We start from the raw sequence: 27,634 nt of genomic DNA on the forward strand, positions 1-27,634 counted from the left end.
TATGGGGTGGGTTGGGGGGAGGGATGACTGAAGAGTCAAGTCACCAGGAAACAGCATGGATAGAGTATGAGCCTGGAAGTCAGAAGGCCATGGGTTCTAATCCAAGCTCCACCGCTTGTCTGTTCTGTGACCACTTCATTTCTCTGGGCCTCAGTTCCCTCATCTGTAAAATGGTGATTGAGACTGTGAGCCCCACATGGGACAGGGACTGTGTCCAATCCGATTTGCTTGTATATACCCCAAAGTTTAGTACAGTGCCTGGCACATACTAAGTGCTTAAGAAATATCACAATTACTATTATTATTACTGGACTCCCATGGGGGAGAGGTGGGAGGAGAGAGAGTGGGGACGTTGTTGGCTTTTCAGGCTGGAGGGGTCTCAGAGATTCCCATCTGGATCCTGGGAGGCAGAGTATTTCAAGGATGGGGAGCCGGGGCCTGGAAGGGCTAGGAATGGGGGGATCTGAGTCGTCCCGCCGACCGCTTGCAGCTCATGGACAGCAGCCTCGCTTCTTCTTGGGCTCCCTTGAGGCCAGCGTCACCAGCTCCCCCTTCAGTCGGTCTTCCTGAGCCTTCAGAGCCCTACGGGGCGATACGAAGCTTGTTCAGGATCGGGGACACCGGCCCGGCCCGGCCCGGCCCACTAAAAGCTGGAAGCCTGCCTTCTCTCACAGGTACTTATGGAGCACCTCTTGGGTGGAGAGCACTGCCCTGAACACTGAGAGGGACCTCCAAGAGCATGAGTCCCCTCCCCCTAGGGTTTTACCACCTACTCGGGGGAGACAGACTGACACATGAGTTACAGAAAGTGAAGCAGGAGGGAGAAGAATAACGATGTGCCGGGAAAGTGCTACAAACATGTCAGGTTGAAATGGATGACAAACAGTTGAATGTACAAATAAATGAATCAGTGGTATTTTGGGAGGGCTTACTCTGTGCAGAGCACTTGACTAAGGATTTGGAAAAGTACAACACAATAGAGTTTTAGGATGCCATCCTGGCCCATGAGGAGCTTACAGTCCACAGGGTATATATATAATATTTAGGTAAATGCTGAGGGCAAAGTCAAATATGTAAGTTCTAAGAGCAGCTGCTGGGCTGATGCAACCGGGGCTTAGGAAAGTACAATATAATAGATTTGGTAGACACTTTCCCTGCTTACAGTTTTCAGGATGATAATAACATCAGCCTTCACAACATCACCAAGATCAGTCCTTTTCTCTCCATCCAAACCACTACCTTGTTGGCACAGTCTCTCATCATTTCCCGACTGGATGACTGCATCGGCATCCTTTCTGATCTCCCCTCCTCCTGCCTCTCCCCGCTTCAGACTATACTTCACTCTGCTGCCCGGATTATCTTTCTTACAGAAACACTCTGGGCATGTCACTCCCCTCCTCAAAAATCTCCAGTGGTTGCCTATCAACCATCACATGAAGCAAAAACTCCTCACTCTTGGCTTCAAAGCTGCCCATCACCTTGTCCCCTCCTACCTCACCTCCCTTCTCTCCCTCTCCAGCCCAGCCCGCACACTCCGCTCCTCTGCCGCCACTCCCCTCTTCACTGGGCCTCGTTCTCACCTGTCCCGCTGTCAACCCCGGCTCACGTCCTACCTCTGGCTTGGAATGCCCTCCCTCCTCACATCCGCCAAACTAACTCTCTTTTCCCCTTCAAAGCCCTACTGAGAACTCACCTCCTCCAGGAGCTCTTCCCAGACTGAGCCTCCCTTTTCCTCTGCTCCTCCTCCCCTCCCCATCGCCCCTACTCCCTCCCTCTGCTCTACCCCCTTCCCCACTCCACAACATTTGTGTATATTTGTACATATTTCTTATTCTGTTTATATTATTAATATCTATAATTCTATTTATCCATTTTGATGCTATTGATGCCTGTTTACTTGTTTTGTTTTGTTGTCTGTCTCCCCCTTCTAGACTATGAGCCCATTGTTGGGTAGGGATTGTCTCTATCTGTTGCCAGATTGTACTTTCCAAGCGCTTAGTACTGTGCTCTGCACACAGTGAGTACTCAATAAGTACGATTGAATGAATGAATGAATGAATAATAATAATAACTGTGGTATCTGTTAAGTGCTTAGTATGTGTCAAGCACTGTTCTAAGCACTGGGTTGGATACAAGCTAATTGGGTAGGACACAGTCCCTGTCCCACGTGGAGCTCACAGTCTTAATCCCCATTTTACATATGAGGGAATGAACGACCGGAGAAGTGAAGTAACTCGCCCAAGTTCACACAGCAGACTAGGGGTAGAGCTGGGATTAGAACCCATGACCTTCTGACTCCCAGGCCCGTGCTCTCTCCACTATGCCATACTGCTTCCTTATATAGTATACACAAACATGCATATATAAGTATGTATGAGTGTAAGTACTGAGGACAGCTATCGTAATGACAAAACTGGGACTGTTGGGAATGAATCGGGGAAAACTTGCTTGTTATTTAACTGAACAAGTCACTTAAATTCTCTGCCCCTCGGTTTCCTCATCTGTAAAATGGAGATTCAATACCTCTTTCCCTCTCCAGTGCTTAGAACAGTGTTTGGCACGTAGTAAGCACTTAACAAATACCATCATTTATTATTATTATTCTCTCTGAGACTGTGAGCCCTGTGTGGGACAGGGACTGGGACCTTCCTCATTATCCTGCGCTTGCCCCAGTGCTCAGTACAGTGCTTGGTACAGAGCACCATGGTTATCATTAGTGGAAAGAGCACGGGCTTGGGAGTCAGAGGTTGTGAGTTCTAATCCCGGATCTGCCACTTGTCAGCTGTGTGACTTTGGGCAAGTCTATTCACTTCTCTATGCCTCAGTTACCTTATCTGTAAAATGGGGATTAAGACTTTGAGCTTCACGTGGGACAAGCTGATTAGCTCATATCTACCCTGGAGCTTAGAACAGTGCTTGGCACATAGTAAGTGCTTAACAAATACCATCATCATTATTATTAGCTAGACTGTAAGCTCCCTGAGAGTGGGTATGATGTCTACTTATTCTATTATATTCTCCCAAGTGCTTAGTATGGTGGTCTACTCACTCAGTAGGTGCTCAGTAAATATGATGGCTTAGATTGACTGAATGAAACTAGAAGTGCCTTTTTTTCTTGGATTCATATGAGCTTCGTCATGGCCAAGGGCTGGGACAGGATCAACCCCTCGGATGGGAGCTGAGCTGGTAATATCTGGTTGGGAAGGGATTCTGGGATTCCTATGGAGTGGGATGTGACTGGGAATTTCTGGGGGCTGGGAGTGCTCAGTCCAGTTCTCTACATACAGTAAGTGCTCAATAGATCCCATTGATTGTTGATGGATTGACTGGGAATTCTGGGTCCTGCTCACCTGGCTAAGTTAATCACGGGCTCCAGGATGTTGTGCCCCAGGGCAGCACTGCATTCTTCGAAGTAGAGCCCGAGTTCCTGAAACACCAGATAGACACATGGGCCAGGCCTCCGGCGGGTGGGGCAGCAGACGGGAGCAGCGAGGAGCAGGAGCGAGGTGGAGGAGACGTGTCCTCGGAGGCTCCATCCCCAAGCTGCTTGCTCCCGGGTGCCCCCGCAGAAGGGGGCCGGAAGACAACGTGCTGTGAGGAACCAATTCATCCCACGCTGAGCTGCGCTCACCTGCTCTGGTAACATTCTCTGCCCCGCTTCTCTCGTTTTCTGAGTGACGGTTATCTGGGAACGGGCCCCAGAGTCTTACCATTGCCAGAAGCTGCCCGGCCTCCGTGGACACCTGGCGCTCCTCTGTGCAGTCCATCTTGTTCCCCAGGAGGAAAATGATGGCCCCCTCACCCGATCCTTCCTGGAAGCAAGACATTCATCAATCAATCACAGGTATTTATTGAGAGTCCACTAGGTGTAGAGCCCTCTACTAAGCCCTTGGGGCTTCAATCACCTCAATCGCCTTTCTCCCTTCTACCTCAACGCATCATTCTCTTACTACAACCCAGCCCGCACACTTCACTCCTCTAATGTTAACCTTCTCACTGCACCTCAATCTCATCTATCTCACCACCGACCTCTTACTCACATCCTATCTCTGGCCCGGAATGCCCTCCTTCCTCAAATCTCACAGACAATTACTTTCCTCCACTTCAAAGCCTTACTGAGGGCACCTCTCCTCCAAGAGGCCTTCCCCGGCTAAGCCCTCATTTCCTCTTCTCCCGCTCCCTTCTGCGCCACCCTAATTTGCTCTATTTATTCACCCCTCCCTCAGCCCCACAGCACTTATGTACATATCTGTAATTTATTTTTATTAATAATGATGGCATTTGTTAAGTGCTTACTCTGTGTCTAGCCTCTTCTAAGGATGCGGGGTGGCGGGCGATACAAGCTAATCAGATTGGAAACAGACCATGGTCCCACATGAGGCTTACAGCATTAATCCCCATTTTAAAGATGAGGTAACTGAGGCACAGAGTAGCTAAGTGAATTGCCCGAGGCCACAGAGCAGACAACTGGTGGAGCTAAGACTAGAACCCAGGTCCTTCTGACTCCCAGGCCAGTACTCTATCCACTAGACATCTGTCTCCCCCTCTGGACTCTAAGTTCATGTGGACAGGGAATGTGTCTGCTATATTGCTATATTTTACTCTCCCAAGCACTTAGTACAGTGTTCTACACACAGTAAACGCTCAATAAATATGTTGGATTGATTGGGGGAATACAATAGAATAAGCAGACTGATCCCTGCCCAAAAGGCACTGACGATATAGCAGGGACGACAGGCACGGTGGGTCTTCCTATCCCCTCACCCCTAAGCCCAAGTGATCATCTTTAGCCTTCTCCTCTGGGAATGTGTGGACAGGCCTGGGGGCTGGATCCAGGACAAGAAGGAAGAAAGAGTTGGGTAGTTGGGCCACCAGGGACCCAGCTGTCAGAGTGAAGATCTCCAGGATGGACACATCAGGTGGCCACAAATGTGTCCTGGGTGATGGAAATGGTGACCAGAGGGAGTCTGGTCATTCCCACTATAAACCCAACAGTTACAGTCTTAAAAACCCTCTGTAACAAAAAATCCCACTGTGTTAGCCGTTGTTTTAGCGGTGAACAAGGGAAAGTGGGGGTAGAGGGTTCAGAAGCAGTGGAAACAGCCATAGCTACATTTTAAGTTTCTTTAGACCATCTGCACCATGTTTCTGTTTAATACCATTTTTCAGGGATTGAGTTTAGAACTGCCTAAAGTTCATAGTTTCCCTTATCACAGGATAACTATGATACTAAACAGTTACTATTAATTCTCTAGGCAATGTTAATGAACTGACATAGGGTTTTTCCCCAAGTACCACACTGCTGTACTGTTTGAAGACAGCCATGTTCTTCATAAAAATAATAATAATTATGGTACTTGTTAAGCACTTAGTATATGCCAAGCACTGTTCTAAGCAGATACAAGTTAATCAGGTTGAACGTAGTCCCCGTCCCACATGGGGCTCATACTCCTAATCCCCATTTTATAGATGGGGTAACTGAAGCCCAGAGAAGAGGAGTGACTTGCCCAAGGTCACGAAGCAGACATGTGGCAGAGTGGGAATTAGAACCCAGGTCCTTCTGACTCCCAAGCCTGTGCTCTATCCATTGAGCTATACTGTTTCCCTAGTGCTTCTCTCAGCTTCCTTCCATTGTAACTGAGTCAAATTGCTTGCTAAAAAGTCACCTTCTGGAAGGAATGGCAGGTGACGGAAATCTCCTTTAGGATAGGGCAGGGAACGTGTCTGCTAACTAAGCTGTATTGTACTCTCCCAAGTGCTTAGTACAGTGTTCTGCACATAGTAAGAGCTCAGTAAATACCACTGATAGATTGATTGAAGGGGAATCTTATCTACCAACTGTAGTGTGCTCTCCCCAGCCCTTAGCTCTGTGTGCGGCACAAAGTAAATCCTCAATAAATACTATTGATCGATTGAGTGATTGACTTTAGCTTTGGGATCATACTGAGTGGTTGTTGCATCCTAATAAATCCAGCCCGTTCCCACCCACGCCACTGTTGGGTCACCCGGGCTCCTTCCTCAGCCGGACCACCGCCAAGCCGGGAAGTCAGGCCCGCTCGCGGCTCTCACGGGGGTCAGCTCTCGGAGACAGGCCCCCTCACCCGGATGCAATCCAGCCAGTAGCGCACGTGGATGAAACTCTCCTGGGAGGTGACGTCATACATGAGCACGATGCCATCGGCTCTGCGGAACAGCTGCTTGGTCATGCTGTGGTACCTGCAGGGACAACCCGGGAGAGGTTGTGGCCGACCCAGGGCCCAACCAATCATTGCCTTGCTGGGCCGCCCTTGGGTGCTCTCCTGCTCCCTCTGGACCTCGGTTTCCCAATCCGCAAAATGGTCCGGCTCCCGCCCGCCTGCCAAAGGTGTTGGAAGTGGGGAGAGTGTGGCAGATGTGACTGTGACCTTGACGAGTTCTAACCACCCTCCTGACCCCCGTGACCTTTTCCTTCCTCTCTCTACTCTTGGGGTCACCGCTGACGGAACCCCATGTCCCCAGGAAAAGGATGGCTCCCTGGCCCCAGATTACCTTTCCTGGCCTGCCGTGTCCCAGAGCTGCAGAGCAAAATGCTTGTTATCCACCTGCAGATTCTTGATGCGATAATCCAACCCTAGGGCACAAGGAGAACTGGAGGGTCAGAGGTCAGAGGGCAGCCCACGGGAAGGAAATGCCAGGGGCTGCCAGTCCGCCCACCGTGGAGTGATGAGCCAGAGTGAGAAGAGGAATCTGCCCTGAGGCCCTGACCTTCCCTTGTCCCTTCCCTCTCCAACTCGTCTGAGCTGTGGGATGACTGGGCTGGGCCCTGGCCTTTCCTTGGGTGGGTTAGTCAGTCAGTCAGTCAATCGTGTTTATCGAGCGCTTACTGTGTGCAGAACACTGCACTAAATGCTTGGGAGAGTACACTACAACAATAAGTGGACACATTCCCTGCCCACAATGAGCTTAGAGTCTAGAGGGTTCATCTGTTACCACCCCCACACTGGGGGCCTGGATGGGGGAGAACCCCAGCTGAGAAGTGAAGGAAGTAGAAATGTTGCCCAGTGGATAGAGCATGAGCCTGAGAGTCAGAAAGCCCTGAGTTCTAATCCAGCGCTTAGAACAGTGCTTGGCACATAATAAGAGCTTAAAAAATACCATCACTATTATCCCAGTTCCACCACTTGTCAGCTGTGTGATCTCGGGCAAGTCACTTTACTTCTCTGTGCCTCAATTACCTCATCTATAAAATGGGGATTAAGACTGTGAGCCCCATCCGGGAGGGACTACGTCCAACCTGATAAGCACGTAACTGATCCCAACACTTAGTATAGTGCCTGGTACATAGTAAGCACTTAACAAATATCATAAAAGAAAGAGGAAGTGAGGGACCTTGGAGTGACTGCAGCAGCTGCTTCCTGGTGGCGGTCAGAAGCCATTGTACCCCCTGTGCTGGGGGAGAGAATGGGAAATGGCTTCAACGGAAAGCCTCAAGACAATCTATTCTGGGCAAAATGTCAGTGTTCTCTGGAGTGATGAGGGGGCAGAGAAAGGGTCCCTAAGGCTTCGAATAGATCCTCCAGGGCCAGCCTCCCAGTAGCTTTTAATAAATGCTTACTGTGTGCAGAACACTGTACTAAATGTTGGATAAAAAGGCACAAATAAGAGTTAAATATTTTCCCTAGCCTTCCAGGGGCTCACGATCTAATCACAATTTTGTAGATCAGGAAGATAGAGAGAGAGAGGGCTCCTGGCTCTATTTTAGAATCCCAGACTACACACTCGCTGGGTGTTAAGCAGATCAACATTCTGTCCAAGTTTTTTCACCAGGAAAACCAAAAATAAGAACATGTAAGTTGCCAAGTTGTAGCACACAGAAGCTCAATTCTGCCAAAACACTCGTTTTCACTACAAGTTTTGGCTAGAACACTACACTTAGAATTTTTTTTTAATGGCACTTGTTAGTGCTTACTATCTGCCAGGCACCATACTAATCGCTGGGGTGGATACAAGTTAATCAGGTAGGACATAGTCCATGTCTCGTATGGGGTTCGTGGTCTAAATTGGAGGGGATGTCCTCACAAACACAAGAGCGTGTTTGAATTTGGCTCACTGGAATGTTGGGGGAAGCAGTCTTTCGCGTACGTTCAATGTTGGAACAGGTGAGTACCAAAGCATAAGTTTTAGTTAATGTGCATTCTGTGAGAAGGCAGCCTCCACCTTTAAGGAGAACTGAATGTTCTTGTTCACTAACTGGAAATGTTGAAGCGCAACCTATATAGGTGATTAATTGAGATGAAATTCAGCTCGCTCAAGCTAAATTTACAGTCTTCTTGGCTTTATTGCACTTATTTCATTCAAACTATAGCAAAACATTGCTCTTTGAAATATGGTGGGGAGGTTTTGGTGTTTGCGCTGACTGGATCCTGAGTCTTACTGATTTCGGAGCAAAATATTCAGATCGGTAAACTGAATGGGGGCAGAGATCATGTCTACCAATTCTGTTGTAATAATAATAATAATTGCAGTATTTGTCAAGTGCTTACTATGTGCCAGGCACTGTACTAAGAGCTGGGGTAGATTACAAGCTTATCAGGTTGGACACAGTCCCTGTCCTGAATGGGGCTCACAGTCTTAATCCCCATTTTACAGATGAGGGAACTGAGGCACAACGAAGTGAAGTCACTTGCCCAAGACCCCAGAGCGGACAAGTGGTGAACCCGTGTTTAGAAACCAGGACCTTCCCGGACCTTCCCAGGCCCATGCTCTATCCACTATGCTATGCTGCTTCCCAGCAGTTTGTACTCTCCCAATCGCTTAGTACAGTGTTCTGCACACAGTAAGCGCTCAATAAATACAATACATAGAGAGAGAGAAAGAGAGAGAGAGGGAGAAAGGAAAGAAGGAGTATTGAGTGGAGGTATTATCAGTGTGAGCTCTGTGTGGAACAGGGACTGTGTCCAACCTGATTATCTTGTACCTACCCAATGCTTACTGCAGTGCTTGGCTCATAGTAAGCACTTAACAAATATCATTATTATTATTATTATTATTGTTGTGGTTGCTGTTGTTCTTGTTGTTCTTGTTATTATGGGTCTGTTACTTCTTCCTCACTGCTGCCAACCCAGGAGAAAACATGAGACTGTCCCGCTTAATGGAGGGTGTCTGGATATATGAATCCTGGAGGCGGAGAAGGTGGGTTTCCAGGTTCTGTCCAGGCCAACTCCCCAGGGTCCGCGCCAATTCTTACCGACAGTGGCCATCAGACCGGAGGCAAAGGTGTGGTGGTGTAAGAGGTGCAGGAACGATGACTTGCCCACATTTGAATCTCCTACGAACAGAATGTGGTACACATAGTCAGGGTCCACCCCTAGCTCCTTGGAGAGGAGTCCTGGCCCCTGGGGATCCTGTCCAGGCAGAGTCTTCCTGGATTTTGTGGATCCGGGGTTCATTTCCTGTGAGGGTCCAGCGGAGGCTCCTTGTCTCTGGCCCTGGCCAGGGAGATCCACAGTGGCAACCCCACGCTCTCCATCTGCCTGTGAGATCTTGGCCTGGGGCTCGGGGCCCAGCCCGGACAGCCGCTCTGGGGTAATGCCAACGGCTTCTCCTGGACCTGGCTGTTCAGGTCCACCCTCGGGCAGGACTTCCCGGGGAGGAAAGCCTCTCCGGAGAGAGTCTTCTCTGGGGAAGCCAGGCCCCCCAGGCTCAGCCCTCTGCAGATCTGCAGTTTCTTCTTCCAGAGTTCCCTCGCCCGGGGTGTCCTGCTTGGGAGCTGGGGGTGGCGCCCCCAGCGCAGCTTCCTGCGTCCGAGCCACCTTGACCGACACAGAGCTCACCGGCTGCTCATCCAGATGGGAGATATCACCGCCCTCGGGATCCAGGACTCCGCCCCACATCTCTTGCTTGAGGGGGGCCGCTGTGCTCTCAGGCCCGGGAGCTCCTTCCTTTGAGGCTCCCCGTCCCCAGACTTCTGGAGCCTGGAGAAATCCAGGCAGGGAACCATCTGAACCAGCCCCCTCTCCTTGCCGGGCTCCCCAGGTCTGAGCGGCCTGTATTTCGGGATCGGGGAGAGTCTCCCTCTCCCAGGGCTGCCTGGCCCCTGGTCCTCCGCTCTCCGCAGGGGGATGCCCGGGCATCGCCAAGTCTGGCGCCTCTGGCGACTGGCCCACCGGATGCTGCCTCTGCCCCGGGGCCAGGACAGGTGGGTGCCCCAGCTCTGGCATTGCTGGCTGGGAGCTGGGTAACAAATCCGAAAAGAGTTCCTTCCCTCTGCTGGGGGCTGCTACCGGCCTCGCCGGCCTATCAACAGCTGCCTGCACACTCTCCCCAATGGGGTCTTGCTGGACTTCCTGCTGAAGTGTCTTCTCAGGGCTGGGCCCCAACTGGGAGCTTGGCTTCAGTTGGAGGTTAGGCTCTGATTTGGAACTGGGCTCCAGTTCGAGATTGGGTTCCAGTTGGAGGTTAGGCTCCGATTTGGAGCTGGGCTCTGGTTCGAAGCTGGAATCCAGTTGGAGGTTAGGCTCCAGTTTGAGGTTAAGCTCTGACTTGGAGCAGGGCTCCAGTTTGAGGTTACACTCCAGTTCGAGATTAGGCTCTGACTTGGAACTGGGCTCCAGTTCGAGTTTGGGCTCCAGTTGAAGGTGAGACTCCAGTTCGAGGATAGACTCTGACTTGGAGCTGGGCTCCATTTCGAGGTTGGGCTCCAGTTTGAAGCGAAGCTCTCTCTTGGAGCTGGGCTCCAGTTTGAGGTTAAACTCCAGTTGGAGATTAGGCTCTGACTTGGAGCTGGGCTCTGGCCCGATGTTGGGTTGCGGCTTGAGGTTGGGCTCAGGGTCGGGCTCCGGTTCAAGCTTGGAATCCGTCTCGGGGTTGGGCTCCAGTTTGAGGTTGGGCTCTGACTCAGAGCTGGGTTTCAGTTCGAGGTTGGCTTCCAATTCGAGGTTAGACTCTGACTCGGGCTTGGACTTCCATTTAAGGTTGGGCTCCGGCTTGAGACTGGGCTGTGACTCAGAGCTGAGCTCCCCCTCGGGACTGGGCTCCTTCAGAATCCCCACTCTTTCCACCTGCTCCAAGGTGTTTCCCGAAAACCTTTCCTGTGCTGAAGTAGTTTCCTGACTCTGCTGCCGGGGGCTCTGTTCGGAAATGGAGATCTGGCGGACGACACGAGGGAGAGGAGAAGGAGGAAGGGTACCCCTCGGGCTGGGAGGAGGGCTCCAGGACACCTGCAGGTCCAGAACTTTCCTCTGGGGCGGGGTGGAAAACTGAGTCAGCAGCTGATTCCAGTCTTCCCCCAATAGTTCGGGTAGTGGATCTTCCTCTATGGAGATGACGCGGGATCGGGAGCCAGGGCTCCTCTCTGAGACAGCAGCGGGGTCGTGGGCGGCTCTGCAAAAACAGGATCCGGGGAGAGGTTCGGGGGGGTAGCCGATGAGTGGCCTTCCACCGGTCATCCTGTCCCTTCCCCTGCCTCCAGGAAAGCCTTTCCTTAGTCCATGTGGACAGAAAGACAAATAGACGGGAGGGTGGCCCTAGGTCTTGAAGACCGCCCCCCACCCCCAAGGGAAGGAGCCGTCCAGGCCTCCTAGATCTCCCACTCGAGTCCCCTGACGCTGACCATCCAGAAGTCGTTCCCAGTGCCTAATCAGGTCTTGGGATAGGAAAGGAATGATGCCACTTTTGATTGGGTCAAAGTCTGGGATTTGATGGGGAGGGAAGAGAGACGGCTCCTTCCGGAGCCAGATTCCCACCGAGCCCGGCCAGGAGCCGTGCAGAGGGACTCGTTGGTAGAAGACCTGCTTCTGGGTCAGGGTTTGCTATGTGACCTTGGGCAAGTCACTTAATTTATCTATGTCTCAGTGACCTCATCTGTAAAATGGGGATTACAACTGTGACCCCCATGTGGGACAGAGACTGTATCCAACCTGATTATCTTGTATCTACCCCAGAGCTTAGAACAGTGTCTGGTACAGAGTAAATGTTTAACAAATACCATAAAAATACAAAAACAAAACCAAAAAACAGCACTGCAACATTCTCATTCCCCTGGGACAGTGGGGAGGGGCAACCCAGGCTCCAGACAGACAGGAGAAGGAGCGGTGACGGAAGCCGCTCGGAGGGCACGATGGGATAGCCAACTTGACTGGGGCCTCAAATTGGAAGCTGGCCAAGTGGCTGCAGGGAGAGGCAGCCTAGAAAGGGGAAATGGGTTCTGAGTCACTCTGCACACACCCTAAGACCTTCCCTACCCCCTTTTCCAAGCAAAGATCTCAAAGTCCGTCAGAGCCGAAGCCAGCTTCGGCGACCGCCGACCTCACCCCACTCCAACCACACGGCTGGACAGTCCCCTCTGTTTTCCTCCAACATTCCCACAAATGCTTTAGGGATTCCTGCTGGAGACCAATCCTTTGGGACCTTCGAGGTCAGAGCCTCAGGCTGGGGGACAAGTTGCCCACATCTGCCACCGAGTGACTCCGGTTAGGTGGCAAAGCCTCCCTGTCAGCTTCTCCGAGCGTAGGGGATGTTGGGCCTGCCCTCTTCCTTCTCTCCAGCTAGGTTCTAATCCCAGCTCCCCAGTTTGTCTGCTGTGTGACCTTGGGCAAGTCACTACATTTCTCTGTGCTTCAGTTACCTCATTTGTAAAATGAGGATTAAGACTATGAGCTCCATGTAGGACACGGGCTGTGTCCAACCTGATTAGCTTGTATCTAGCCCAGGGCTTAGTATAGTGTCTATCACAGTGTTTAACAAATACCATTAAAAAAAAATTAGAGTAGGAGAGGCTGGGCCTGTGTGGAAGTTGCATCTGACCAGAAGTGGAGTTGGGGGACCTGGAGGGGAGGAAGGAAGGGGCTCAAAGCTGGAAGAGGGAGATTCAGGAATCCAGTCAAGCTCCCAGAGAGAGAAACATATTGGCAGAGGTCTGGGGGTTAGAGCAGGGGCCCTAGGAAGCCTCTTCCTCCTCTCAGGCCACCATGTTGAGCCCACAGCTCAGTCCAGCCATGTCCAGCCAGATAAAACTCACTGGGTCTGAGGCACTGAGCCCAGGCCCCTCCTGAGCAGAGTTTGCTCTCTCCCACCCACCCACTTGCCCTCCCCAGAGAATTTGGAACCCTCCATCTCCAAGTCGGCCCCGCTCCCACACACACAGCCACGGCTTGACAGAGCTAAAAACAGGGGTGGGGACGAGGCTGTCATGTTGCTGGGTCTCCAGAGATGGGGGACCCCTGTGATGATGGGCCTGGGCCAGCTGCCCCTTCTGGCCAATAGTCAACATGCTCCAGAATGAGATTCCCATCTGTCACCAACATTGTCTTCGATTCTCCCTTCATTCATGAATCAGGACAAGTCGGGCTAACTGTCTAGGACTTAAGTTACTATGGGAGCTGGCCAGTTCCACGGCCCTTCAGTGAACTGAGCAGAGGGTGAAATTCTCTTCCGGTGGAGCAGATTTGTTAGTCAGAAATTCCCTTCTGGGTGGTCTCTGGGCCCAACTCTTCCCCCTTCCCCTTCAGGATTCTCCAGCCTTGGAACCAAGGCCATCCCAGGACTGGCCAGCAGTCCCGGAGCCACCCTCGGGCTAGGGCAGACCCCTCTGGGCACTCCTCTTCCGCCAGCCCCTTCCAGCTGGGACGCCACTCACCCTGGCTGGTCAGCAGTCAGCACCACGTCCCCTTTCTGTTCCCCCTCTATTTGGAACATCAACTCTGCAGGAAGCTGGTCCTGGGAGATGGAGCCAGGAAGAAGGCTGTGGGGGGAATTAGCGCCTCCCCCTCCCTCCCATTCCCCTGGTTTGCAAGCACCTGGATCCTCCCCGTGTCCCACCCTCTGGGAGGAAAGATCATGAGATGCCAGGATCTAGGGGACTGAAAGGCAGAGGTGGGACTCCCCTAGCTTCAGAGGGGCTGGGATTGTGTCAACCTGTCTGCCCATCCTCCCTCCTACCTGCCCATCTGTCTTTGTGTCAGACAAGAGAGAGGAGAAGCTAGATGGGGCAGAACCAGGGCTGGGGTGGCGGGGGGGAATAGAACCAGTCTCAGGGAGCAAAGCAAAGAAGCTGAGGAGGGGAGGGCAGGGGAGGGCGAGGGAGGGCACAGAGCCAGCCAACTCTGGGCCTCTTCTGCTGGGTTCCCCAAGCGTCATGCCAGGAGTTTACTACCTGAATCTTGAGGAAACCATCTTCAGAGCCCTCAGACTGGTGCTGTAAACTGAAGATAAAGTAAGCCCCCATCCCTGGCATTAGGTTAGGATTTTCCCTCCACCAATCCCTCAGCCTCTGTATATAGGCGTGCAGCCCAGGACTCAGGGGAGGGTCAGGGCCAGGATGGAACAAATTGGGGTAAACCTTCTGGAAATATTCCATTCCCCAGCATCTGGGCCCTGGTGGGTAACAGGGAGCGAGGGCACCATGCAGAGACAGCATCTGCCTCCACTGCCCCGGCGCCTCGCAGCCACCCAGATAACTTGCCTGGTTTCCTCCGGCCCCTGCCATGACACCTGGGCCCTCGCCGCTCCCAGGTGCCCGGTGGTCTCTTGAAGCTGCCCTCGGATGAGATCCAGCTTCCCTGCCAGGTCCCTGTGCGCCTCCCGGAGCTGCAGGTTCTCGGCGGTGGCTGCGTGCTTCGTGCTGCTCAGCTGGTGGAGCTGGGCCTCCAGCTGCCGGGGGGCCAGGGGAAGAAGGGACGATCAGGAGGGCAAGGAAGGCCGGGGCTGGGGAGGTGGGGGTGATCCGGGTTGGTCCGGGATGGAGGTGATCCAGGATGGTCTGGGACAGGGCGCCAGTAAAGCAATCAACATTGGGTGGCCTATCCTGGGTAGAATGGTTTCAAAACAGATGCTTCTTTCTGCCTTCTTTTTTTGAAGCTCAAAGCGGCTACCTGGCCCAGAGATCCCCGGGGATGTGGGGTCTGGGGTACACACTTGGAATCCAGAGGATCTTAGGGTTCCCTTGTCCCTCACCTAAGCCTCTAATTCTCTTTGGGCAATGCCCCTTCAATCCATCCAAACTTCTGGGAAGGCCCATGGAGAAGGGGCAGAGATGAGCAAAGAAAGATTGTTGGAGGCAGGGAATGTGTCTACTGTTATATAGTTATATTGTCCTCTCCCAAGCTCTTAGTACAGTTCTCTGCACACAGTAAATGCTCAGTAAATATGATTGATTAAATGAACTAAACTCTAAGCTCACTAGGGGCAGGGAACATTTCCACCAACCCTGTTATATTGAACTCCTCCAAGAGCTTGGTACAATGTTCTGCACACAGTAAGCACTCATTAAATACCATTGATTAATTGAGCCTGGCGTATCTCAGGACCAGGCTTCAAGGAGCAGGTTTCTGGGGGTTCCTGTGAGGAAAACGCCCTCCCGGCTTCTTCCCTAGTCCCAACTGCTCATGGAACCCCAACCCTTCACTGCTAGCGCCCTTGAAAGGGCTGAAGCTTGGGTCCGTCAACTGGGAAAGCTTAGGGGAGCCCAGACTGTACGTTTCCTAGGCTGAAGGTGGGGAAATGGGGGGGTGATAGGTCAGAAGCCAGGGGGGCTTCTGGCCCACCTGGAAGTGAGCTGAATAAAAGCAAGGTGCTTGAAAAATCACAGGTGAATCTCCATCTCTTCTGAAGGGCCGAACTCTGCCCCTCGTGGTCTCTTGGGGCTCCTGGGGCTCCCCTTCCTCCCAGGGGAGAAGTCTCACCGCTCGGTGGCCCTCGGCTAAGTGTTCCACCTCCTGCTCCTTGGCCTCCAGGGCCTTCTGCATCTCCGAGTCGTAGACCAGGCTCCGGGCGTCACTCTGGGAGAAAGGAGGAAACATAAGTCCTTTCGACTGTAAGGTCTTTGGGGGCAGGGAACGTGTCTACCAACTCTGTTGAATCTCACTATCCTGAGAGCTTAGCACAGTGCCCCCGTCCAGTAACTGCTCGATAAATACCACTGATTGATTGATCGATTGTTTAGGACTCAGACTAAGAGGATACCCTCATCCTGTTAGACCAGTGATCCATGTAGCCCAGTATTCGGTCCCCAGTATTGGCTTGGAGGATGGTTAGAAGGAGTAACAGTAATAATAATAGTATAGTAGCACTCATTTAGTCATATTTATTAATCGTTTTTAGTAGTAGTCCCCTCTCAGGGTCACACCTGAAGAATTCCCAGTCCTCTACCAGTCTCGATTACAGAAGGGAGAGTCAGGGAGAGGCCTACCCATTCCATTCCTAGCTTGTGCAGTAGCTAGCGAGTGGAAGGCCATCTGCTACAAGGCAAAACTCACCCGTGCTGGGCAGCAGTGGCATGGGGGAGAGAGTCAAGGGTGAAGATTCAAATTTACTGTGTGGAAGGAGGCCATGGTAAGCCACTTCTGGATTTCTCTATGGAAACACTATCAGAATGATTGCAGATGGAGGTGGGGTGTTCTGGGAGAGAGGTGTCTATGGTATCGCTATGGGTCAAAGACGACTCGACGGCATAAGACGTAGTAGTAACAGTATTTATTAGGAGCTTACTGAGTGCAAAGCACTGTACTAAGCTCTGGGAGAGAATCCAAAGGTGGGAATTAGACGCAGTCCCTGTCCCTTGGGGGACTCCCGGTCTCAGCGTTTTAGTGGGGAGAAGGGATTGGAGACAGATACATCGGGAGTGAGGAAGTAGCTTTTATCCCAGGACTGACCAAGCCTGCTAAGAAAGTAGCTTTTATCCCAGGACCGACCGAGCCTCCTAGGAGCAGGGACCCTCGGTGGTGGGAGGGAAGGCCATGGTAAATAGCATGGACTATCCAGCATCCCCACCTTTCCCTCTAGTAACCCACTCGGTACCCTTTGAACGGGAACCTCTCCTTCCCACGCACTCACTCACACCCCCCACACACACTCTCTCACACTGCAAAGCCACAGCAGGGAAACCAGAAGGAGTCAAATCCAAGCTGGAACTTCTCCAAGGTCTTGGGCTGAAAAGATGTCAGTTTGAAGTCACTAGGGACCACCTGACAGCAACAGGGACCGCTGGAAGGCTGATGCCGCTCCTGGGGCCAGGGCACAAGGAAGAGAAAGACACTCCCTGGAGCTGGTTTACAGCTGTCCGGGAAGCAGCAATTCTATCCTGTAAAATTGCCTTCTCAACTTCCATATTTTGAAACCATCCCATCTGGTCGTGGGAGACATGCAGACAGGCTAAGTGGTTGTGGAGGCTTACTTGGAAGTTTTTCAAACTAAAAAGTGAATTTTTCTCTCCCTTTTTAAAAATGGTATTTGTTAAGCACTTACTATGTGCCAGGCTCTGTACTAAGCGCTGGAGTAGATACAAGTTAATAGGGTTGGACACAGTCCCTGTCCCACATGGAGCTCACAGTCTTAATCCTCAATTTACAGATGAAGTAATCGAGGAACAGAGAAGTGAAGTGACTTGCCCAGGATCATATAGCAGACAAGTGGCAGAGCTGGGAACCCAGGTCCTTCTGACTTCCAGGCCTGTGCTCTATCCACTAGGCCATGCTGCTTCTCTAGCGTCCCCTGCAACTCCTTTCTTTATCTCTCTCCCTTTCTCTCTCTCACCCCCTTTAGATTGTGCCCCATTCTGCCCTCGGAGGGAGGTAGCCCAGAGTGAAAACCCACCACAGTCTGCAGTCGCTCTTTCTCACTCTGGATCTGCTGTTCCATCTCCTCATAGAGCTGCTGGACTTCTCGGTGGTGGTCAGCGTCGCGCCTGCAAGAGATAGAAACTCCAGAACCCTTGGGTGGGGATGGGGCTGAATCTAGGGCTGGGTTTGGGACTGGGGCTGCTGCTAGGGCTGAGCTGGGCTGGGGCCGAGGGTGCGGCCGGGGTCATGGCTGGGCTGAGGATGGGTTTGGGCCTGAGAGTCGGGCTGGGGCAGGGGGTGGGGCTGGAGTTGTGGAGAGTGTTACAGTTGGGCTGGGGCTGAGGCCGGAGGTGGGACTGGAGCAGGAATTGGGGCTGGAGCTGGGGTTGTGGCGAGGGGTATGGTTGGGCTGGGGCCAGGGCGGGGCAAGGCCATGGCAGGGATTGGGGCCGGGCCTGGCTAAGGCCACGGTCAGGGGCTAGGGCTGGGAGAAACACCATGGCCAGTTCTGGGGCCGGGGCTGGGGCTGGGGTTATGACTGGAATGGGGCTGGGCTGGGCCGGGGCTGGGGTTGGGGCCGGGGCTGGGGTTGTGCCTGGAGTGGGCCCAGGCCGGACCAGGGTCGGGCCTAGGGGTAAGGCCGTGGCCAGGGGCTAGGCCTGAGGCTATCCTCTCCAGCTCAGAGATCCCGAAACGCTTCGCCTCCTCTGTGCAGGCCAGACTCACTTTTTCAGGGTGACCTCCAGAGCCTCCTTCTCTTCTCGTGCCGCGCGAATGCGGCTTGTCATCTTGGCCAGGAACCCCTCCAAATTCCCCGCTAACTGGGGCTCTTCCTGCCGCAGCTTCCTCCACAGCTGCCAGATCTCATCCTGACTGGGAGAGGCAGAGGGTGGGGAGGGCGGGGGCGGGCTTCAGGAGGAGTGAGGGGGTCAAGAATATCCCCCCAGCTCCCCACACACAAGGGGTCCCATCCTGTTCTTGCCATTAGCGGGCCTGCCCGTCAAATTGTGGCATTTCCTAGCCAGGTCACGTTAACCTAAAAGAAACACTTGGGAAGTTCTGGGAGGTTCAACAAAAAATGAGAGAAGCAGCATAGTGGCCTAGTGGATAGAGCACTGGTCTGGGAGCCAGGAGGTCATGGGCTCTAATCCTGGCTCTCCCTCTTGTCTGCTGTGTGACCTTCGGCAAATCACTTCCCTTCTCTGGGCCTCTGTTACCTCATCTGTAAAATGGGGATCGAGACTATGAGCCTAACATGGGACAGGAATCGTGTCCAACCCAATTTGCTTATATCCGCTTCAGCGAGCGCTTTGGTAATAAAAGCGCTATAACAAACCCAAGCTGGGTATTATCCAGCACTTAGAACAGTGCTTGGCACATAGTAAGAGCTTAACAAAAACCATCATCATCATCACTTAGTACAGTGCCTGACATAGTAAGTGCTTAACAAAAGCCATAATTATTATTATCTTTATTATTATTTAACTTCTTTGTGCCTTAGTTACCTCATCTGTAAAATGAGGATTAAAACTGTGAGCCCCATGTGGGACAGGGACTGGGTCCAACCTGATTAGCTTGGATCTACCCTACTGCTTAGTACAGTGTCTGGCACATAGTGAGTGCTTACCAAAAACCATTAAAAAAGAGAATGGGCCACGCAAAGGAGATGCACCTCTCACCATGGGCTCCTCTGCCCCGGCGGAAGAGAGAGTGGTGCTTCTTGTAACTGCAGAAAAGTGCCCTCAGCACTCGGCAGGACTTTACGCAAGAGGGTTGAAGGTTGCCCAGTGCCCAGGGAGGGTGGTCCTGAACATGCTTCTCATCCCCAGCCTCTACTGGCCCCTAAGCAGGCATGGCCTGGGTAGGTGGGCTGAGCTCCCTCTAAGGGGCTGGGTTAGGGGACGTCTCTGTGCCGTTGCTGGGAGGAGAGACTGACTACAGGCCTCAGCCCACACTCTCCACCCAGCCGCTAAACCCTGGAGGGCACAGATCCAGTCCTCCAACCCTCAAAGGGGAGAATGGAGCCCACCCCGTCGGGAGTCCCCAGCCTCATCACTTTTCAAAATCTGGCCGCGGCTCCGGCTTGACGCCCAGGTCTTACTCGGGAAATACGTGGCTGGCGCCCATCTGCTCCATGAAAGACAGAAACCAGGCCCTCTCCTCGTTGTCGGCTTCTTCCAGGGGAAGTAACCTGTGGGGCAGCGAAGCCCTCTTGGAGCCCGTCTTCCTCCTGCGGTGCTCGTGGGTCCTGGTTTGGGAGCCGAAGAGGTTCCCTAGGGGCAGATGGGCAAAAATCTAGACTGTAAGCTTGTTGTGGGCAGGGAATGTGTCTGTTTAATGTTGTATTGTACTCTCTCAAGCGCTTAGTACAGTGCTCTGCACACAGTAAGCTCTCAATAAGTACAATTGATTGAATGAATGAATTAATGAAAAGTCCAGTGATGGGATCTAAACGCCCCAGGAGCCAGGGTGCGGGGAAATGTGTCGGGGGAACTTCGCCCTCTACTCTCACTCTTTCGGGAAGCTTATCTGCTCACGTGGGCCTCAGTTTCCTCCTATCAGCTGGGTGACTTTGGGCAAGTCACTGAAGACCTCTGTGCCTCAGTTACCTCATCTGTAAAATGGGGATTAAGACTGGAACCTCCACGTGGGCAAGCTGATTACCTTGTGTCTACCCCAGCACTTAGAACAGTGCTGGGCACATAGTATGTGCTTAACAAATACCATCGTTATTACTATTGTTATCGGTAAATTGGGGTTACAACCCCTGACCCCCGTGCCGGGTGTAGAGGATAGAGCATTGGCCTGGGAGGCAGAAGGTTGTGGGTTCTAATCCTAGCTCTGCCACTTGTCTTCTGTGTGACCTTGGGCAAGTCACTTAACTTCAATGTGCCTCCGTTACCTCATCTGTAAAATGGGGATTGAGACTGTGAGCCCCACATAGGACAGGGACTGTGTCCGACCAGATTTGCTTGTATTCACCCCAGCAGTTAGTACAGTGCTTGGCACACAGTAAGTTCTGAACAAATATCACAATTAGTATTATTATTATTATTTATTGTGTCCAATCTGATTATCCTGTATCTATCCCAGGGCTAACACAGGGCTTGACCCACAGCTATTCATGAATGCACGTCTTCAGTTACGCTCCAGGCCAGTACCCCAACACCACTAGTCTCTCTTGGGGATGGGAAGTGGGGAGGAGATGCTTGGGATCCTGGCTAACACCCACCTCCTCCAGCAAACCTTCCCCCACTCATTTCCAGAATTCTAAATCATATAGCGCCTTTAGTCATTCTCAAACTTCTGTAAATATGTTTGTTCAATTCTACATTTAATCCTTTATCTTGTTGTGGGACATGGACAGTGTCTGACCTGGTTATCTTGTATCTACTCTGGTGCTTAGTACAGTCTTGGCACATAGTAAATACTTAACAAGTGCCACAATTATTAGACTGTAAGCTCCTTGTGGGCAGGGAACATGACTACCAAAGCTACTGTATTATCCCAAGCACTTAGTACAGTGCTCTGCAAACAGTAAGCATTCAATAAATACGATTGATTGATTGATTGATTGGTCGCCACTTCTTCCCACCATCATCTCCCAGGTGCCCCAACCCAGGACGTACCGAGTCCTGAGGTGAATTCCTCAGTGGTCAGGTAGCCTTTCTTCTCCTTGTCCAGCCCATCAAAAACCAGCGCCAGCTCCTCGGTGTTTCCTGGCAGGTTCAACTCAGCTTTCTGGAAGGAAAAAGTGAGTCTGGGGGCTAGTTTCCAGCTGATTTAGCTCCCTGGGAGGACCACAGAGGGAGCGTGGGAACCAGGCATCTCCTCACACGGTTCCGCAGCTCACTGGGTCCCCGGTGCAGGCTTCGTAATGCTGAGAACTCTGGGAAACATCAGGGGAAACCCAGCCTGAACCAAGACACTGTTCTAAGTGCTGGGGAAGATATAAGGTAATCAGGTCGGACACAGCCCCGTCCCACGTGGGGCTCACAGTTTTAATCTCCATTTTAAAGATGAGGTGGCTGAGGCACAGAGAAGTGAAGTGACTTGCGTAAGGTTACACAGCTGACAAGTGGTGGAGCTGGGATTTGAACCCAGCTCCTCTGACTTCCAGACCTGGGCTCTATCCCTAGGCCACCCTGCTTCTCAAGTTAGTTGGGCAAGGCATGTAGATTAGCCTCCAGTACTGCTTCATCTCTCATTTGAGCTTTCATTATTTCTTGTTCTTAAAATGGAATGTTTCTGAGGATGTTGACCACCGGCCCCCCTGCCATTTTGAGAAGAGAGACCTGAGGGACGTTACCAGTTGGGCCAAGGGGCAGCTTGGGGGTCAGGGGATAGCCCTCCGATCACTCCCATGAAGACCTCCAATTTTTAGAAGGCGCCTCTTGGCTGTTAGGCCTGCCCGGCTTTCCTTACCGTCCAGCCTTTACTTCTTTCATGGCTGCCGCTCTAACCCAAGTAATCTTTAGCCATATTGGAGCGAGAGTCCTGCACGGAGTGATGAGGTGGGGCTGGGAGGAGGAGGGAGCATGTGATCCAGGGGAGGCAGGAGGGGCTGAACTTCTGAACTTCGATCTTATTCTCTCTCCCTACCTCGGGCTTCCACTGTCCCAGGCCCCTTAAAGTTTGATGCACTCCGTGCCAGTGCCAAGTCCTGTTGAATTACCTTGTAATTTATTTATTTCTATTAGTGTCTGTCTCCCCCTCTAGACTGTAAACCCACTGTGGGCAGGGAATGTGCCTGTTATATTGTTATATTGAACTCTCTAAAGCATGCAGTACAGTGCTCTGCACACAGTAATTGCTTAATAAATGCAATAGACGGACTGACTGACTGACACACCCTCTTCTCAGCCCCCAGCGATTGGGATTTGAACCCCTCGACTCTACCAAGATTACAGCGTGGCTCAGTGGAAAGAGCACGGGCTTTGGAGTCAGAGGTCATGGGTTCGAATCCCGGCTCAGCCACTTGTCAGCTGTGTGACTTTGGGCAAGTCACTTAACTTCTCGGTGCCTCAGTTGCCTCATGTGTAAAATGGGGATTAAGACTGTGAGCCCTACGTGGGACAACCTGATTCCCCTGTGTCTACCCCGGCGCTTAGAACGGTGCTCTGCACATAGTAAGCGCTTTACAAATACCAACATTATTATTATTATTCTCCAAAATCTCCAACCAAGTGAAGTTTTCCTGTGGTTCAAAGATGTGCCTGTATCCATGTATTAAGCCCTCTAGACTGCAAGCTTCTTGTAGGCAGAGAAAGTATCTACCAATTCTGTTGTGTTGTACTCTTCCAAGCGCTTAGTATTATAATAATAATAATAATTACAGTATTTGTTAAGCCCTTACTATGTACCAAGCACTGTTCTAAACACTGGTATAGATATAAGGTAATCAGGTTGTCCCATGTGGGGCTCACAGTCTTAATCCCCATTTTACAGATGAGGTAACTGAGGCACAGAGAAGTGGAGTGATCACCCAAGGTCACACAGCAGACAAATAGTAGAACCGGGATTAGAACCCCTCTCCTCTGCCTCCCAAACCCATGCTCTTGCCACTAAGCCACGCTGCCCTACACATAGTATGTGATCAATAAACACCATTGGTCGATTGACGGCTGGGTTGTCTTGCATAAATGCATACTGTGTTCGAGATACTAGAGTAGTGCACTTTTTCTGTCTCCCAGTGAATTTGTTCTGAATAAATCTAATGGGTTCTGTCCCAGTCCTTCTTGACCTTTCAGGTGACTTTGAAAGTATAGAACACTCCCTCGTCTGAGAAATTGTCTCCAATTTTGGTTTTGTTGACCTGGTGTGCTTTCTGACATCTTCTTCTCAGTCTGCTTTCCAACTGTGGGGGTCCCACAAAGGTCATTTCTGGGCCTTCTACTCTTAATCTATCTTAATTCTCTCAGAGAACTCATCGCCGCTCAGGTTTTCAACCCTCTTCTCTTTTTTTAAATTTATTTATTTGTTTATTTTTTAAGCGCTTACTATGTGCAGAGCACTGTTCTAAGCGCCGGGGTAGATACAGGGTAGTCAGGTTGTCCCACGTGGGGCTCACACTCTTCATCCCCATGTTACAGATGAGGTAACTGAGGCACAGAGAAGTAAAGTGACTTGCCCACAGTCACACAGCTGGCAAGCGGCAGAGCCAGGATTCGAACCCATGACCTCTGACTCCCGAGCCCGTGCTCTTTCCACTGAGCCATGCTGCTTCTCTGCAGATGTCTCCCAAATCTACCCCTCTCCCCCATCCTCCCCAACCCACTTTCTAATCTTCCATTTCCTCCGACCTCCAGGAGGTCTCCAGATGGCCTGCCGATCCCTTGAATTCAATAGATTGAAAATTGAACTCTTCACCTTCCCTCCTAAACCTTCTCCTCCCCCTCCTAACTTTCCCACTGCTGTCAGCAGCATCACCATCCTCCTTATACCAGGAACTCACAACCTTGGTATTATCTCTGACTCCTCTCTATCATTTACCTCCCACACCCAGTCAATCTTTAAGCCCTGTTGGTTCTCCCACTGTAATCTTTTCTGGATCCATCCTTCGCTCTTCCTTTTAAGGCGACCATCCTCAGTCAAGCCCTTATATCCTCAGGGAAGTGTTTACCAACTCTGCTATAGTGTACGCTTAGTACACTATAAATGCTAAACGCTTAGTACAGTGCTCCGCACCCTGTAAGCGCTCAATAAATACTATGGATTGAAGGGTCACCTCAATGCTCTCCTTACTGTTCTTTCTGCTTTGAGTCTCTCTCTTCCTTAAAGGCTCAATAAATGCCATTGATTGGTTCAATCTATCCTACACATAACTGCAGGCATCATCTTTTAAAATCACTCTTCAGAAAATATCACTGCCCACCCAAAAAACACCCCCTCCAATAGCTATATCATTCTGCATCATCATCATCATCATCTCTGTTTCTTTTCACGTAAAATAAAAATTCCTGAGCACTGACTTCAAATCTCCCCATCAGCAGTCTCCCTCTTTCCTCAGTTTTTTTCTCCCACTGTACCCCAGCTTACACTCTTCAATCCTCCCAAACTCACCTTCTAATTGGATCTCATTCTAGACTACGGGCAGGCAACGGGCCTACCAACTCTGTTGTATTGCACCGCCCAGTGCTCTGCACCCACTTAATGCTCCATAAATGCAATTGATTGAGCTCACAAATCTCCCACCTTTAACCCATTGATCATGCCAGCTTATGCTTTTCCCGCTGCCTAAACCTTCCTCCTTATTCAAATCTCTCTCCCTACTCAAATCTGCCTCACCGCATCTCTCCCCACCTTCAGTGCTCTCCTAAAAACTCACCTCCTCCAGGAGCCCCCCCGACAAATCTTCTTTCCAGGCAATGCCTTCGATGTGACCCACCACAGCACTGTTAATTTGTTATTTATTTCTTTCCCATCTTTAGTTCACATCAGCTGTGGTTATTCTCTGATACCGATTTACCTATTGCATTTATCAGTTTTGATCTGCATATCTCCCCATTAGATTGTCAGAACCTAGAGATCTGGGGCCAAATCTCTTGCTGTATATTTGCAAGGGCTAAATCCAATAATCTCCACATGGTGTTGCTCAGTAATCACTACTGGGGGGTATCTCCAAGGCCCTAGGTATGTAGAGAAGCAGCGAGGCCTAGTGGATAGACCACGAGCCAGGGAGTCAGAAGGACCTGAGTTCTAATCCTAACTCCGCCATCTGTCTGCAGTGTGACTTTGGGCAAGTCACCTAACTTCTCAGTGGCTCAGGTACCTCATCTGTAAAATGGGGATGAGTGTGAGTTTCACGAGAGGGACTGTGGCCAACCTGATTGACTTATATCTACCCCAGTGCTTAGGACAGTGTTTGGTATTTGTTAAGTGCTTATTATTCAATTCAGTAGTATTTATTGAGCGCTTACTATGTGCAGAGCACTGTACTAAGTGCTTGGATTGTACAATTTGGCAACAGATAGAGACAATCCCTGCCTATTGACGGGCTTACAGTCTAATCGAGGGAGACAGACGGACAAAAACAAGAATCAAGGGGATGTACACCTTATTTAATCACAGTAAATAGAATCAAGGGGATGTACACCTCATTAATAAAATAAATAGGGTAATAAAATATATACGAATGAGCACAGTGCTGAGGGGAGGGGGAGGAGCAGAAGGAAAGGGGGCTTAGTTTAGGGGAGGTGAAGGGGGGAAGGGAGAGGGAGCAGAGGGCAGAGGGTAGCAGAGAAGGAGCGGAGGGAGTAGAGGGAAAAGGGGAAGCTCAGTCTGGGAAGGCGTCTTAGAGGAGGTGAGCTCTCAGTAGGGCTTTGAAGAGGGGAAGGGAGTTAGTTTGGTGGAGGTGAGGAGGAAGGCCATTCCAGAACAGAGGTAGAACGTGGGCCAGAGGTTGACGGCGGGATAGGCGTGAACGGGGGACGGTGAGGAGGTGAGTGGCAGAGGAGCGGAGCGTACGGGGTGGGCAATGGAAAGAGAGAAGGGAGGAGAGGTAGGAGGGGGCGAGGTGATGGAAAGCCTCGAAGCCTAGAGTGAGAAGTTTTTGTTTCGCGCGGAGGTCGATGGGCAACCACTGGAGGTTTTTAAGAGGGGGAGTGACATGCCCAGAGGAGTTCAGCAGGAAGATGATCCAGGCAGCGGAATGAAGAATAGACCGGAGCGGGGAGAGACGGGAGGAAGGGAGATCGGAGAGAAGGCAGACTCAGTAATCCAGTCGGGATATTATGAGAGCCTGTACCAGTAAGATAGCTGTTTGGATGGAGAGGAAAGGGCGGATCTTGGCGATATTGTAAAGGTGAGACTTGCAGGCCTCGGTGACGGATTGGATGTGTGGGGTGAACGAGAGAGCCGAGTCAAGGATGACACCGAGGTTGTGGGCTTGAGAGACGGGAAGGATGGTCGTACCGTCCACAGTGATAAGGAAGTCAGGAAGAGGACAGAGTTTGGGAGGGAAGATGAGGAGCTCAGTTTTGGACATGTTGAGTTTTAGGTGGTGGGAAGACATCCAGGTGGAGACGTCCTGGAGGCAGGAGGAGATACGAGCCTGAAGGGAGGGGGAGAGGACAGGGGAGGAGATGTAGATTTGTGTGTCATCTGCACAGAGATGATAGTTGAAGCCGTGGGAGTGAATGAGTTCACCAAGGGAGAACAGAAGAGGGCCGAGAACTGACCCTTGAGGAACCCCTACAGTTAGAGGATGAGAGGGGGAGGAGGAGCCCGCGAAGGAGACCGAGAATGAACGGCCAGAGAGATGAGAGGAGAACCAGGAGAGTTCGGAGTCCGTGAAGCCAAGGTGAGATAAGGTGTGGAGAAGGGGATGGTCAACAGTGTCAAAGGCAGCTGAGAGGTCGAGGAGGATTAGGATAGAGTAGGAGCCATTGGATTTGGCAAGAAGGTGGTCATGGGTGACCTTTGAGAATGCAGTCTTGGTAGAGTGGAGGGGATGGAAGCCAGATTGGAGGGGGTCCAGGAGAGAGTTGGAGTTGAGGAATTCGAGGCAGCGAGTGTAGATGACTCGTTCTAGGAGTTTGGAAAGGAAGGGTAGGAGGGAGATGTGCCAAGCACTGTTCTAAGCACTGATGATGATAATAATAACAATAATAATAATAATAACAATGGTGCAGAAATTCTGAGTAGTCAGGAGGTGGAATTTAGTAAAGTTGTCTCCAGGTTCCCGCAGTGTCTCAGGCCCAACAAACTGATCCATACAACAACCAGGCCCCTCAACACACACCTGAGGGAAATGGCCCTGTTGGCCCCGCCATATTAGAACCCAGAAGGAACGGGCAGGTTCTTTCCTAGCCCAGACTAAAACCAAGAAGCCACATCCAGACCCAACGACCCAGGGCCACGGTCTCACCTGCAGGTCCTCCCGGGTGACAAAGCCTTTTCGGTCGGCATCACAGGCCTGGAAGAAATCTCGGAGCTTCTCCATCACCTCTGAGGGCAGGGACTCTTCACCCCGTTCTCCAGGCTGGTCCTCGGAGCTTCCGGTTCCTCTGGTCTGCCGCCTGCGGCTGGAGCCCAGCTTCTTGGCCCTCCGAGGAACCTTCTGACTCTCCATGGTGTCCCCTCCTTGTGTCTAGGTCCTT

The 27,634-nt window shown here is 51.5% G+C and overlaps 1 protein-coding gene across 1 annotated transcript; it reads right to left on the reverse strand.

The window, feature by feature from the left end:
- Positions 1-287: 287 nt before the first annotated feature.
- On the reverse strand, positions 288-27,634 carry RAB44 (RAB44, member RAS oncogene family). Its single transcript, XM_039912744.1, has 14 exons — positions 27,403-27,634; positions 21,164-21,275; positions 19,636-19,807; positions 18,261-18,407; positions 17,569-17,659; positions 15,660-15,755; positions 14,437-14,628; positions 13,616-13,695; positions 9,227-11,361; positions 6,529-6,610; positions 6,102-6,216; positions 3,711-3,812; positions 3,351-3,427; positions 288-582 (listed from the first exon to the last, which is right to left on the reverse strand). The coding sequence occupies exons 1-14, from the start codon at positions 27,604-27,606 to the stop codon at positions 492-494; spliced, it is 3,696 nt and encodes a 1,231-aa protein (XP_039768678.1). The 5' UTR covers positions 27,607-27,634; the 3' UTR covers positions 288-491.

Source organism: Ornithorhynchus anatinus, chromosome 7, assembly GCF_004115215.2.
Source record: "Ornithorhynchus anatinus isolate Pmale09 chromosome 7, mOrnAna1.pri.v4, whole genome shotgun sequence".
Classification (NCBI taxonomy): domain Eukaryota; kingdom Metazoa; phylum Chordata; class Mammalia; order Monotremata; family Ornithorhynchidae; genus Ornithorhynchus; species Ornithorhynchus anatinus.